General features: G+C 40.9%; 1 protein-coding gene across 6 annotated transcripts in view; it reads right to left on the bottom strand.

Annotated features, from left to right (window-relative positions):
* Positions 1–16,092, bottom strand: part of sh3pxd2aa (SH3 and PX domains 2Aa) — a 100,402-nt gene that overhangs the window by 29,187 nt on the left and 55,123 nt on the right. For 2 of the 6 annotated variants that reach the window (XM_019879771.1, XM_019879772.1), the window contains exons 6-8: positions 15,432–15,457; positions 8,917–8,961; positions 4,257–4,385 (exon numbers count right to left, since the gene is read on the bottom strand). In XM_019879771.1, the coding sequence (XP_019735330.1) occupies positions 4,257–4,385; positions 8,917–8,961; positions 15,432–15,457 (200 nt within the window). Of the gene's footprint in view, positions 1–4,256; positions 4,386–4,476; positions 4,985–8,916; positions 8,962–15,431; positions 15,458–16,092 lie in introns of those variants that run through there. The other 4 variants (XM_019879773.1, XM_019879774.1, XM_019879775.1 and 1 more) reach the window with 3 other exon arrangements.

Here is a 16,092-nt window from a genome sequence, read left to right as displayed (position 1 = left end):
AAAAAGAAATTTCAGCTTAGGGTCGGTGGGTGGGACAAAGTTTTTTTTTTTTAATCTTTTTTTTTTCCCATCAAAAATTCAAACAAAATAACCATAAAACATAAAACAAGAAGACATTGAACCCGCCGCTCCGCGTCCGGCGCCGCTGCCACCTATTTAGTTTTCTCCCTGCTCCGGACTCGGGGGGCCGGGGCGCGCCGCCGCCTCCGCCGTCCTCCTCCGCCGTCCTCCTCCGCCGTCCTCCTCCGCCCTCGGTTTTTACTCGGCCCGTGGTGTTCATGAAATAGTTCATTTTATTTTTTCGATACATCAATGGATGCTATTTTCTTAACATTACGGTGCGAGCATACAACTGTAACACAGAAAACGCGTTTTAAACTGTCGTCGGAGATCGCAGCCGCCATGTTTCAACGTTGTTGACAGACGACAGGGCAAACGACGCACGCGCTCAACGTGAATATCTCGAAAGTTTGCACCGATGTAAACCCTCTGCACAAAAATGTAGAGGGTTGTTTGAAAAAAATGCCGACCGTAAAGTTTTTTTTCGACGTAGAAATTCTCGGTCAGTCAGGTTACCGGAAACACACTACTTTTTTTTCTACGCCTAAGTACTTGTTGACACTGTGGAATGAAGTAGCTGGGACTTTTTGTTCCAAAAGATGAAGTTGTTCATCCTGCTGACCCGAGACAATAAATCCTAATTTCCATGAAACAGAGAAGTAAATATATGGATTTGGATTAAAAAAAAAAACAAACTAAATATACCGTATTTTCCGCCCGAAAAGGCGCACTGGATTATGAGACGCACCTTCAATGAATGGCCTATTTTGTAATTTTTTTCAAATATTGGACACACTGGATTATAAGGCGCAATCTACAATGCATCCACTAGATGGAGCTACGCTCCTTCTGTTCGACTTGAGAGGCGTTCAATGACCGCCTCCGAAAAATGTAAATTAACGATTACTTCAATGACACTACGAAAATTTTAAATAATGCGTCACAACAGAAAATCAAGCGAGGAAATCACAAAATAAATTCTATAGCCCCCGCTAGAGCATTTATTTTGGCATTTCCTTGAGCGTAGCTCCAACAGAACGATCAGATGTTGTCTTGTCTGTTTAAGAGGGAGGAAATTTCATCTGTGCTGTATGTTGCACATACAGCACATTTGACAATAAAGTTGTACTTGACTTGACTTGAGATGTCAGTAAAATGTAGGAGACTGGACGGTCTCAGAAGTGTTTGTTATTTATTCCTTTGTTGTGTACTGTATTCACAAACGAGTAAATCACTAAATAAATTCTGGAGGAGGGCTCTAGAATTTATTTTCTGATTTCCTCGCTTGATTTTCTGTTTTGATGCATTGTTTTCAATGTTCGTACTTTCATTGAAGGAACCATTAATTTACGTTTTTCAGAGGCGGTCATGAACACCTCTCGAGTCGAAGGAAAGAAGAGAAAGTACGGAGACGGACAAAGGCGTACCTGTATTTGTTGAGACTAATAACCATTCATAAAGTGTGAGTTTTAAAAAACAACACCAAAGCTCTCCTTTTTTAGGAGCTGCAACAAAAACGTATTTAATAAAACAGCGACACAGTTCACTGAACCAACAGCAAGGTATAACATTGTAAGCATGTCTCCAGCAAGGAGCCATTTTGGGGGTCGACATATTACCGTAATGACCATACATAAGGCACACGGATTTTAAGGCGTGCTGGGAGCTTTTAAGAAAATGGATGACTTTTCGGTGCGCCTAATAGTGCGGAAAATACGGTACAAGCATTAAGCATTGCCAAAAGCTGCTTCAATGACAATGTGTTATTCCTGCACGTAACATGTTTTTGAGAAAGTAAGACTGTCAGCATGCAGGCAGAAACTGCCAAAGGAAGCCGGCGCGTACGCACGAGGACACTGCTGGCCTTGAACGAGGGAAGCGCCTATTATGCAAGTGCTTTAATTTGTTTGTTTTGACATTGTCGTCCACTCGTCATTGTCAATGTTACTTCAATTCCCAGAAACTCTCCAAAGCACACAGTTCCAGACTTCTTGAGCAACAAAACATTACGCTTGCCAGAGATCAGACCCACAACAACAACTTCCCATTTAAAAAACTCTGACAGAAGGAAACTAAAGCAGAGAAAGAAACATGATGCCTACATTGTTGAAGTCATTCTTGAGAATACATTAACCTCTCCACCAAAGCCACATCACTGCAGCCACTGCTTTAAACGGTGTCATGCTTCCATCCTCTCATGTGACAGGACAGAAACATTGGAGACTGGTTCGGTGTTCTTTAAAAGAAAGAAAAGGAGACTGAATCATATATACGATAGCCTATAGGTAAGTACAGAGCTGTAGGTTATCTTTCAGCCAAGATATTTTCTGTAGCCTATTACTGTAGCTATGAGAACTAAACTACTGATCTTCTGATTTAGATTTTTGTATAGCTGTTGTGACACTGATAAAATACTGAAATTAACAGACTCACTTTTCTTAAACTGGGTACACGCTATATACAATACATATTTATTTACATAGCGCGTTCACCACAGCTGCAGCTGTAACAAAGCGCTTTACAGAATAGTTGACATAAAATAATGAAAGACGGGAAGATAACACAACACAACAACATAGGACATGGACAGTCATGCAACCGTAACCACAGTTGTAGATGAAAGAGGAGAGAATCAAAGTATCCTTTCACCGGTGGATCAGAGACGTCACGCTCAAAACGTGCATGATGTCCCACACATCTGCTCCAAGCTCAGTTTGAAAGTGAACAAGCTGGAGCATCCATTGATGAATAAAGAGATTGATTCACTTTTCCTGTCCCATGTAAATCTGCTTCAATTGCAAGCACCGACTCTCAGTTCCAAATACGCATCCGCGCTTCACGCCGATGCTCCTCTCGCCTCAGCCCCACTAGCTCTCCGTCCAGCGCACCAATGCAGACTGTCTAACGGCGCCGACATCTCCGCTGAACAAAACGAGCCAGTAAAAAAATGCTGTCCATTACAGGTGCAAAAAAAACACAAATGCAGCGGCAACATCAAATAGCGTCAATGTTCCCAAAGCTGATCCACGTGTGCTGCCGAGAAGGCACAACCACCAAGTATAGATTCTTCTCCTTTGACGACTGTCGTGGCCAAAACAAAAACTGTCCACAACGGGTCCACAAGAAGCACAACAAACACCATATGACGAAACAACAACAGGTATCACACAGTGTCATCTCACTGTGTCGGGTACAATCGCTGTCAGTGAACCAACCAACAAGAATACACCATGAAACTATGTGAAAACATCTCTGACAAGCTCTAAATTTCGGCTTACGGTCACTGTGACAACAACCTGAGCTGGACTCACAAGGGGGATTGAACGACAGCATGTTTAGAGCTTGAAATTCAAATCATAGTCTTGTCATTTTAATGTCATGCAGTGTGGCTTTTAATCTTATGACTTGGGCATAGAACAGACAGCAAGTTGATACGGTTTAAGAGCTACATAGCTTAAACAGGCCTGCATTGTCTGTTGAATGTATTGTTTTTTCCAGGACCAACTTGGTCGATTTAGAGCATTCTTGGCAGGAAAATAAAACAGCAGAAGTTGTGTAGCAGTTAACCTAATTGGAGTAAGTTAAAGATGCAAGCAAGGAGCTAGCATGTATATACAGCAAGACACATTTTTTGTTTACCTGGTACAGTCAATGTGAGAGCAAATTCACCTGTGGAATCTCATAAGAAAGCCGACTACACTGCAACACCCGGGAAAAGGGAAGTATCGGAAGCCTTTCCCTTGAAAATCATCTGCATAAGCTCATTGTTTACACTGACGAGTATTCTTGGTTGAGACAAGCTTCTGTACCATTTGAAAATTGAGTTACTTATAAACACGAAGGGATGCTGGAATTATTGACCTCTACAATGGAAGGAACACATTTCTTTTGGCCCACTAACTGTATACTGTATTTTAATAATGTGTAAAAACTAACTCCATGAACAATGTTTTGGTTATTTTGGTTGTTTAATTCCAATATACCGGTAATGAGAAAAAAAGATGGTCACTAGTATAAGGAGGATTGTGTATGGACAAAATGAGTAACCGAGCAATTCCACAATAGCAGGTTTGTTGGTTCAACAAAGAAGCAAACTGTATGACGAAATTGTACAACTCTACATTAAAAGTTGCAACACCACACATAAACTTAGCCAAACATGGGATGTGTAAATACATTCACAGTAGGGTACTCACCACTTTCGCTCTTCTCAATCACGTCCACTGTCTCGCCGGCTTTGAGGTTGATCTCAGAGTTCTCCTGTCTTTCGTAGTTGGCCACAGCCACATACTGCTCCAGTACCATAGGCTCCAAGCTGTCAATCCCTGGGTGGAAGAAACACGCCGTCAACCACCTGCCTGCTTTGACAGATGGCAAACACCCGCTGCTTCCAACTGCATTCCTGCCTCTGTGGACCCGGTATGCTGCCATCAGCTGACCCCTGCACTCTGTCACCACGTATCCTCAATAGCCGAGCACGAGACAAACTGTCGATTGGAAGGCATAGTTCCAAAACTGCAGCCATATGGCTGACGCGCACCTTGCCTGACTGCGATGCACTTCAGGTGCATAAGAAGGGATCAAAACAACAAAAACGAACGCAGCGAGTTTGTTTGTAGGAGTTGCATCTAGGACCTAAAGTGGACCTATGATCTGAACCAAACGCAAGATCTACACTACAATAAGTAGGACAAAATGGTTTGTGGAGAACACTGGCTCGTGAATGGAAAAGCAACAGTGTGGCTGAGAGAAAAGGCGTCCCCTCTCCTGCCATCAGGAACCAGTCGCGGACGGGGGGGGGGGAACACACCAATCATGACACTCGACAAAGCTGGCCTTAAATAGAAACATATGAGAGGACTGCAGGGGAGGGAGAGGGACAAGGAAAGAGACTGGGTAGGAGTTTGTCAATAAAAAGAAACACTTTGAGTTTTAGACGTTTTTTTTTTCTTCTTCTTTGATTTCTAACCTTTTCACTGAAAGTGTGCGTATACAGTAATCCCTCGTTTATTGGTTAATGGGGACCAAAACCCCCCGCGATAAACGAAAATCCGCGAAGTAGCGAAACCCCCCCCCCCCCACCCCCACCCATCGGTACATGTACATGCGTATTAGTAAAAAATATTTATAAGGCCAAATTTCACGGCATACATGCATGTAGAAGTAAATTTTGTCGTAATTAACATTACTTAATGCTGTATACTAATAGATTTAAACATGTATAAGTTAGGTTAGGTTAGTGTATGAATAACAAAATACAGTAAACATATACATGTAGTACTGTATATGTTGCTCTATGTGACTCGCTGTTGTTTCGCTGCTTCTCGCGGACCGTTTGCGGACTTTTTGCGGACTTAAATTATTTATTTATTTATTTTTTTATGAATATGTTTGAAAAAATCCATGATGCACTGAAGCTGCGATAAACGAACGGCAAAATAGCGAGGGATCACTGTATATGCTCCACAATCCAATGACATCAATCTGTGTTCGGTATAGAAGACATCAATTTAAAATTGTTTTAATAGGTAATCAATCAATTGTATTGATATGAGGAAATAACATGTTAGATTCATGCACAGCAGACTATAGTCAAACCTCTTATAAACAGACCCTGTTTACGTTTTCACCCCTATAATGTTCACTTCACAAGTCCTAATTTCAAGTCATTCATTTTCCATTTGCTGATTTTGCTTACAATGACCACCAGTGAAAATGCCCTCGTCACAATGAACCGTGGGAAGCTAACTGCCACCGCGACCTTGCTTATGAACAAAATGTACAGCGTGGGATTCCCCTCCGTTGCTTCGCAACGCTACTGACCGACTCATCCATTGTTGTACTTCCGGAGACATGTGAAAACATCTATGGTAAACGGAAACAAATCTCACTGTTGTTTCTGAAGACTGAAATTGTCTCTCACATTTGAAAAGGAGTCTCCCAGACAGAGCCCAGCCGAGACTACAAATTGGCAAAGTCAATGATTTCGACATTCATCCGTAATGGCAAGAAAATCATGGCAGAGTTCGAGGCCAACAGACTGAAAGATGATTGTAAACGATTTCGGGGGCAGCACATCCTGAATAGGAGAAGAGGCACTTTTCATTTGCTGGCCAAATGTTTTCTTCATACTGTATACACGTATTTGTAATTGTCATGTTTATACTGTATTACATGTCCATCTCCAAATGTTCGTACTGTATTATAGATCGTAGTTGGCCATTTTATTGGAAATGGCCTAACCAGTCAAATAATAGCTGAAAATAACAATGCCTGCTGTAGACCACACATGGGCAAATTGCGGCCAGTCACATCCGACCAGTACGTATTCTCTGATCTGCCCTCGCAGAGTTTATGAAGTCAAAATAATTGTGGTGTTTTTTATTTCCATGTGTGCCTGTGGATGGTACAAGCAAGCAAAAGCTGTGGTGTCAGCAATGTTGGAAACCTGGTGACATTTCCGCCGTACTGTATGTCGTGACATTTCCGACCCGTCTAATGACAAAATTTTCAAAACAGATTCCTGACAATAGCAACAGTGGTCCTCATCTTAGCAGCATTCTTCTTTCCTGCACGCTAGAGGAAAGAAGCCAGGGGATTTGTCCTGTTAAAATATATTCATGTCAATAATAATACAGTTACCACTTTCCACCTGCTTGTCTGCCTGTGCATCTATCTGCTCATCTATGCTCTCCGACGATTATGAACAGCTAATGAGTTTCGTTGGCTCAAAATTTCAGTACACGTTTAAAAATTACATTAAGAAAAAAACTGTTGACAGGATTTTTGCGGATTTTATAGATACAGTAATCTCTTGCCATTTCGCATTTTAAGTTTTGTGGCTTCAGACACGATTCAGAGGCTTTGTCCATGCCTGTACTGTACAGTACATGCCCACTCAAACAAGGCGTGTGGTTGGTTCCAATGAGAGCATGAGTAGATTTATCCTGTGAGCTGATTGGCTGCACATCATCTCAGCCTCACCCAGCATTTCCCCTTATCTCACATACTGTATCCTAGTGTTGTGTTTAAGCGAGAATGTTTTCCTTTTAGTTAAGCTGCGCCCAACACCTTGCCGTCGCCATAGCAATGCATCCCGGCTGTGTGGGAGTATGTAAGCCTGCTCGTCGGGGATGGCACCATCAACAAGGACACGTTGTTTCAACGGCGGCGGCAGGAGGTTGGTTCACAGCCTTGACCAGATCGTGGAGCCTTATTTTGAAGGTTTACCAACTAGGTCAGCTGACACGTTTACAAGGAAGCCGTGACAGCTAAGACGAAAGGCTGAAGTGACAGCCGAAACTGTCAGCTTGGTACGCGTCTTATTCTTCGCTATTAAATGGTCTTTTAATGTCTGATAAAAAAAAAAAAAAAGAAACATTAAACCTATTTCAACTAATAAGAAGAAAAGATGAACGTCATAACGCTACCCATCACCATGTTTTTCTCCGATTTAAAAACCTCAGCTACACCGTCAGCGCCTCCAGCAGTAGAGTCTCCGAGTGAACGTAAGGCCTATATGAGTCAAGTGAGAGCCGCCTTCTACGCCACCAACACAAGCCTGTCTCAGAAGGCAATGTTGATGAATGGTAATTACCGTAAAAGGTTATATACAGTAATTAAAGATTTAAGTGAATATGTGGAATGTTGTAATTTTTGTCTCAAATATGTGGAGTACAAATACGGTTTACATATTTTAAACATGCTGGTGGGGTTTCTTAGGTTCTGATTAACCTAAAAAAACGAGGGATTACTGTGTGTGTGTGTGTGTGTGTGTGTGTGTGTGTGTGTGTATATATATATATATATATATATATATATATATATATATATATATATATGTAGAACCTTCTGTGTACTAACAAAATGAAAAAAGATTTTTCACTTAGAACAATATCAATTTAATAAAACAAGGCAATTTAATGACTATGTAAATGAAAATTATTTATATTGCACACAGTTGAGATAAGCATGCTGGCATGAGCCTCGATCATTCCAGTTTCTCATGTGGCCCTTTTGGAAAAATTAACTGCCGACCCTTTTTAATTAACCAATATGCATGCTGGAGTAGCTAACATTGTATAGGCATGTTTAATTTAACCAGATAGGTGAAAGGAGAGGCTGATGACAGTGCATGTTAATCGGATGCCTTGAGAAGGGTGAAGTGTGAAAAGAAAAAAAAAATGGGATGCAGCTGACAGGGCACACTCACATAAACACAGTTGAGCATGCATTCAACAGTCAGTACGTTCACATGCGTACATTCGTGGAGGTACCCACATAATTCAATTTCAATTTGATTTCTTTCCTTGACCCGTTTCAAATGCATTAGGGTAAATGAAGTGATTGGATGTGTAGGTATCCCCACTTTCAGATTGTTTAGCAGTGTGGCTTTTCCATTTGGTGGTTGGTACAGTAGCTAAATAGGTCACCGATGTTGGTTTTTCCACCATTCATGTACTTTAAGATTCTACTCCTGAGCCTCCAAACTGCTGCGGCATGAACTCAACGAGCATCCAAAATTCAGTACCTGGGAATGTGTCTTAAGTCACGGACTTTCTGGCTCTGTTCTCTGCTGTATTACTTGTAATAATAGCATTTAACATTCAAGGAAAATCTAGCGGTAGAGCCTGGAGAATATGCAGAAAAAGGCTGCTCCACTGTCATGCAACTAAAACCAAACAAATAAAATGTGTTCAGATCACATTGTGCAAAAGTATTAAATATTGGACACAAAAATGTAGCAATTAAAATCAGACCGGGGAGTTTTTCTTTTAAGTATTGGAATAATATGGGCATTAAATGCTTACTTGGATCATGCAAACGTACTGATTTGACAAAGACACACAAAGCTACCTGACGCCTCTTTCCTTGGGCTGTCGGTAATGCCGTACATCCATACTGCAGATGTAAAAGAGAACGGAAAAAAGCAGAGAAATATTATTCAGTCTGACACAAAGAAAATGGCCACAGAATGGTCAAGAAAAGGCTAAGCATACCTCTTCAACAAAAAAGGGGATAGGTTCCTACATCCACTGCTTTAAATGAAGTGATGCACTCAATGAGGGCAGATCACGATACTGTACATAAAGATGTAGAAGACTAACATTGTAACTATCAAGATGACAAACTACACTCACATTCTTATCCATTGTTCAGGCTCAAATTACACAATTCCCTGTTACGTCATGAATTTAATTACTCTTCTCTCATTCTCATGTCCCTTTGCTTGGGTTAGCCACTTCTAAAGTAATTACTCCTTATTCTCCACTGCCTTACTTTCCTTTCTCCTTTCTCTCTTTCTTTGTACTCCTTATTCTCCACTGCCTTACTTTCCTTTCTCTCTTTCTTTTTTTTTTTTCCTAAAGTGACATTGAAGCCCCCATACAGGAAATTAAATGCTATTCTTGAAAGTAGACAAGGACAGATGGTGTGCTGACAAAAGATTTGGGGTGACAATTTGGTACAGTGTAATTAAAAGTAGATTTTCAATGTTTAAACAAAATAACCATTGAAGTATCGGTGCCAAAAGCCTTTTTCAAGAGGTGATTTAGCTTTAGCTTCAGGTCCGACAGCAACACAACTGAACAAAATAGTCTTTAAAAAAATTATGTGACTGCTGGGTCACAAAATGACAAATCATATCAATGATAATCAATGACATTATGTTTTCGTCGATTATCTTAAACTAAATAGGACTTCAGTATAAATTCGAGTACAACTCAAATTATATTAAGTACCAAAAGAAATACTGATGTTTCAGTTGTTTGTAATCAAATTATTACAGAAAATAATCTTCCGGGGCACACTCGTACACATATATCCTACACATTCATCGTTTTTCTCCGATTATAATGTACAATTGAGAAAAGCCAAAATCGAAATCACAATTAAAGTATTTTAATTAATCCTCCAGCCCTAGTTTGTATGTCTAGTGGTAGCAATGAGGGAGCGGAAGAGAATCCGCACAGTCTCCTGGGAGGGAGGGTCAAGTGAGCACAGGAAGGAGTTGCGTATTGCCAAGTTTATTCGATGGAAACTGCGCTTTTCTGACTCCAATGCTTTCCACAAGTTTAATCCTTCTCGATCAGGCTGGCCCTGGAGGGGAGGCAAATCTCCTGAAGTGCAGTGTTACCGATGTTAAGCTTCAACAACTCCCAGTTGATGATGGCGGTTTTCCTGGCATTGTCAACTTGCTGGAGGTTATCAGAGAGGCCAGGACACATGGTTCTGACAGCCTAGGTAGCCAGCCAGAAGGCTGGTGTTTTCTTCTTCTTTTGTTTTCCTGGTACAGGTTTCTCAGCCTGCTCTACGGTGTTTGACCTAAGCTCCAAGCTCCCAATGAAGCAGGCAGACTGTGGCAGTCACCTCAGGTGGGCAGGAGTTGATCAATAGGAGACAACCCATAAGCGCCCGGACTTATTCCAGAAGGCTCTGACCTTTTAAATTGGAACTAATTAAATCCAGTGTTGGTGCATCGATAATACAATGACACTGGAAAGACCTCCAGATGCAGGCCCATGCAAGGATAATCAAAGTCTTGGTGTGTCAAGTCGCCGGTACCCACTGCTGACAGTCAGACGGAAAGCCGAGCGGATAGGGTCGGTGTTAGCGCATCTGCAGGAGTTGCCAACCATCTGCAGTGGAACTACTACTGATTTTCTCCACAAACAACATAAAGCATTGCATCTTCTACCACATGTGTCAAACTCATGGCCCGCGGGCCAGATGTGGCCCACCTCATCATTTCATGTGGCCGGCGAGAGCCTAAAAGGCCTGAATGTGCAAAAATAAATCGTTTAAAAGCATGCTTTGACCAAAAACTACATTTCCCACAATGCCTGTTGACTATGTTACTCGCTAAGTGACGGCTCACCCGCATTACGTGGTGGTGTTTCCAAATCAATGTTCAGAAATGGAATCGGGAGAAAATAATGATCCCAAAATGTCAAGGAAGAGAAAAGTTGATGCAGACGGAAGACTATTTCAAGAAAGATGGGAAGGAGTATACTTGTCTGTGCTTCAAGGAGAAAAAACAGTATGTTTTTTATGTTCAGAAACGGTGTCAGTTGTCAAAGAATATAATCTGTGTTGGCATTTTGACACAAAACACGGCGCTAAGTATGGTAAAGCTAGCCTTGAAGAAAAGCAACAAACTGCCCAAGAATTAGAAGACAAACTGCGGCTGCGGGAAAATTTATTTACAAAATCCACAGCCAAAAGCACTGAAAGCTAGCTTTATTGTGGCTGAAGAAATTGCTCGCGCTTCCTCCAAGTCTCTTTCAGAAGGAGAATTTTTGAAGCAGTGCATGTTAAAGATCTGTGAGCAGGTGTGTCCTGAACACTTACAGACTTTTAAAAACGTGAGTTCATCAAGAAACACCATCTCGGACTGAGTTAAGGAACGAGCAGAAAATCTTGCAACACAGCTCGCCGATGAGACACGCAGCTACACAGCTTTTTCATTAGCTGTTGGTGAAAGCACAGATAACACAGAGGATCCAAGTGTTGTGTTAAGAACTTGACCATTTATTTGTCACCCGAGTCAACCTTTATTTTGTTATTTAAATTCGATTACATATTGATTATTTGCAGCTGCCATTGCAATTGTTTGCCATTTGCATGTTTTGTGTGTAGATTTCTATGAGGATTTTTTAAGATGACAAATTAAAACTATTTGTTATAAGAGAGCAATAGGAAAACATCTTTTAATAAGTAATACATTCAGAGTTATGGGTTAAGATTAAGGAGTACTTACATTTATTTTATATTGTTATATTATTTATATACAGTATATATTAATTATAAGTTACATCTGGCCCTTTGAAGACAGCCATTTTGCTGATGTGGCCCTCGGTGAAAATGAGTTTGACACCACTGTTCTACCACAATGGAAATGTGTTTGAGCAGTCCTATCTTGTACAGATGTACAAACCCAATGCCAATGAAGTTTGGGACGTGATGGAAAACAGAGATAAAAACAGAATATAATTTGCATGTATGCGGCAAGGCCAAAATAAATAACATTGAATGCCCGTCACCTTCGAACCCTCAGGCAGCACTGCATCAAAAACTGACATCAATGTGTAAAAGATATAATGAGTTCAGGAACACTTCAGAAAACCGATTTCATCAACAATACTCAGAAAAGCCGCCAGCTTCTCTGGGCCCGCGCTCATCTAAGATGCACTGATGCAAAGACGAAAATAGTTCAAATTTCAAATTGTTTTTGGAAATTGTGGATGTCGTGTCCTCCGGGCCAGAGAGGAAAAGAAGCATTCGGACTGTTATGGGCCCAGATCAAAGTTCAAGCTCAAAAGCCGTGATGGTATGGGGTTGTGTTAGTGCCAGTGGCATTGCTAATTAAAACTCTGTGAAGGCACCATTAATGCTGAAAGGTACATACAGCTTTTGAAGAAACTTATGCTGCCTTCCTAGCTATGTCTTTGTCATGGACGTCACTCCTTATTTCAGCAAGATAATGCCCAACCACATTCTGCACGTTACAACAGCGTGGCTTCTCAATAAAAGAGTGTGGGTACTACACTGGCCTGCCTGCAGTCCAGACCTGTCTTTCATTGAAAAGGTGTGACGCATCATGAAGCATACATTTACGACAATGGAGACCCCAGAATGTTGAACAATTTAAGTTATACTTCAAGCAAGAATGGGAAAGAATTCCACCAATAAAGCTGCAACAATTTGTGTCCTCAGTCCCCGTATGTTCATTGAATGTTGTTTCAAAGAAAAGGTAAACATGACCCAGTTCCAGCTGTTTTGGAATGTGTAGCAGACATCGAATCCATTCATGATTAATTGCTCAAAACAATAAAGTTTAGGTTTGAACATTACATATCGTGCCTTTGAGTATTCAATCGAATGTAGGTTGAACGTGATTTGCAAATCATTGTGTCAATGTCCCAACTTGAATGCAATTGGGTTTGTACTCCCCAGGAAGCAACATCATATTCCTGATCTTAAACTCAAGTATATTGGTATTTTTTCAACGATTATAGTCAGTCTCATATCAATAGTTTTACATTTGAAGGTGGCATTGAATTAGGATTTCAAATGAAACATTTTTCATCATGGTGCTGTGAAAACTAATACTGCTCCCACTTCATAACTATCCAATTCACAGCTTGTTCTGTCACCTTATTGAGTGACATGACAAAGTTAAAAAAAAATAAAAATAAAAAAATTATTAAATCAACCGGAATTGATCAGGCACATGTGGAAAAAGTTGTCAGGGTATTCCAACAGGCAGAATTGACTAACTATGGCAGACAATAATACCATGTTGAAGAGTGACAAAGGTGTTTGTGCTCACTTCTACCATGGTCCACAATGTTGGTCATCTTCAGCTATTGAAAATTCTTTGGTTTTCCATATTATTAGGCTCTCACTCGCCTTGTCATTTCTGATAGAATTGATGAAAGGTCAGATGTAGGTGCAATGTAGGAAAGCAGTTGTGATACAAACAAACACTCTCTAGGAAATGACAACAACAACAAAGCCTACATCTTAAATGTACCATAAACTGATTCCATTAGGAGCTGCAATTATGTTGAAAATCTAACAGAGATTGTGTTTTATGTGCAGGCAGGCCACGATGGCACAAATAATAGCCTGGTTGTAACTTGCTCGGTTGCGTTAAGCACTAAATAGACGTGTGCGTTTTTGAGTGCGTGTGTGTGTGTGTGTGTGTGTGTGTGTGTGTGTGTGTGTGTGTGTGTGTGTGTGTGTGGTGGGGTGGGTGAAGAGTTATCTTATGCGACTGTGTTCGTGTGCCCTCCTTGCCTGCCGGGAAGGGGGTGGGCGTGACCAAGCAAGGATCGGTTGCAGCAACATTGCTGATATTTTTTGGCAGACGCATTGCATGCCCAACAGGAAGAGATGTAGTGCATTTTGAACGTCTGACAGACCACACGCTAAGAATTTTGTCCAGTCTCGTCTCGTCAACGAAAACCCACATGACGTCTTTGGTCATCATAGAACTACGTAGGCTCGTCGTCGTCTCGTCATCGTCACGAAAAATGCCGCGTTAAAGAAATAAATTCGTCAGCGTTGACGAAAACAACACGGCAGCCAACATCATTGGGCCAGCAAAATGCTCTGAAACCAAGCAGTACACGTTTTTGAAGAAAAGATAAATTGAGATAATTGTTTGCCTTTGCTTCTTTGCAGATTGTTGTGAGAAAAACAAATGAAATTTAATTTGGTCAGTTGCGTTTTGGTCGATGAAAAAAAATAAGTTTATCACAGAGAGAATTACCGAGGTCCTGCACTTGTAAATAAGCAAATTTAACGGTTATCAATCAAAAATCGAACATCATTTGTCATTTGACATTACGTATTTTAGAGTGATACTGGATACAGATTTCATTGGAATCTGTGGCAATAGAATCATATTATAAAAACATGCAAACCTATATTTCAAGCATTCCTCCATAACGTACACCCTGCTGGGTCATTTAAAAAAAAAGAAAGAAAAGGCCCGACACACTACTTGGGTAAATTTTGGACACACAAAAAAAAAAAAGTGTCATTATGATACAAAACAACCCGGAATGTTGTATCAAATTGACCAAAGTAGCAGGTCAGTCCAATTTTTCACCAACATCGGGTTATCTTTGACCTAGCAGGTTTAAGGATGTAAATAAAATGTTATGAAAAAACAATTACTGCATTTTCCGGACTATAAATATCAGTTTTTTTCATAGTTTACTCTGGAGCGATTTATGTGTGAAATTATGAACACGTTATTGTATCATTTCACGTGTTGTTTTCACATTAAACCACAAGAAGGCGCTCTAGGACCGTGTTGATGATTTCAACATTGGCGGTAACTTAAAATAATACTACCAGCACTGAATAAAAACAATTGAGAAGGACTGAAGAAAAATGGAACCGAAGGGAAAAAAAAATCATTCTGCAGATTACAAGATGCAAGTAACGAAATACGCAGGTAAACAAGCAGCAGAAAGAAAGCTTGGACCACGCAGTCAACATTTAGAAAGGCAGGGATAATTGGAACTGCAACTGACGATGTTATGTCAACGATATTTGGTAAACCGACAGTGTAACATCTGAACGGGACCAGGAACAGATCAAACCATCTTCACCCTGGACGACTACCCATACCAAGAACAGTGGTCCAAAACAAAAACACAAACCCAGTGTCTCACCGTAGAATAAATAAAAAATATACATACGCAAGCAATAATTGCCAGTGACACGCACAAAAGAGTGGATTGAGATTCGTGAATCTTGAATCTTAAGGTGACATGTTTTTATCTACAGAATTTTTTAGAAAGAGATCACGAAAGTTGCATAGGGAAAGGAAGTGTGAAGAAAAACAGGTGACTTACCCGACTTGCGCTTGGAGCCATAGTCCCTGAAGGGATAGCAGCACAAAAGCGACATGGTTAGTGATCGGAGATGCCACTTGGTCAACAACAATCTCTGCTTTCACTTGTTTCTAACAGCCCGTAAACACAAATATTGGTCACTAAGTTGCCATGAAGTCTCCTGCATGTGTTCGGGGAAAAGACTGGGGAATGATGGGAGGGAGGGTTGACTTTCGCCACCCGCCCGGACCCTTCGCAACGTACGCAGTCATGTGACATCAAAGGGCTCCATCAACTTCTGCCTCTCTTTCTTCTACCGTTGCTGAGTCAAAGAAGACAACCTTTCCTCACATTTGAAACCAGCAGGATCCGTTTAAACTGCCTTGCTTAATGGTTGCTAATGGGATTACAGCACATGGATAAACTACAGACGCAAATGTGTGGCTTTTGCTTGCTTTGCTTTGCTCTTGCTTCGTCAACGGCAACTTTTGGACTCAGGCTGCATAATTGAGTTAAGAGATGGAGGAAGTGAGGTTCTATTTATAGAAGCAAACACCCTGCAATCTGTCCATTGTCACTCCCCATTTACTGGGAGTACATTTCCTCTATCCCCCAGAGACCAATCAAAACCATCATCTCACCTCCAATGAAGCCATGACACCCCACTGCAGTACAGCTGAAT

The sequence above is a fragment of the Hippocampus comes genome, unplaced genomic scaffold (genome assembly GCF_001891065.2).
Source record: "Hippocampus comes isolate QL1 unplaced genomic scaffold, H_comes_QL1_v1.1 scaffold158, whole genome shotgun sequence".
Lineage (NCBI taxonomy): Eukaryota > Metazoa > Chordata > Actinopteri > Syngnathiformes > Syngnathidae > Hippocampus > Hippocampus comes.
The sequence above is the reverse complement of the archived record's forward strand: the minus strand, read 5'-3'. Positions and strand labels throughout refer to the sequence as shown.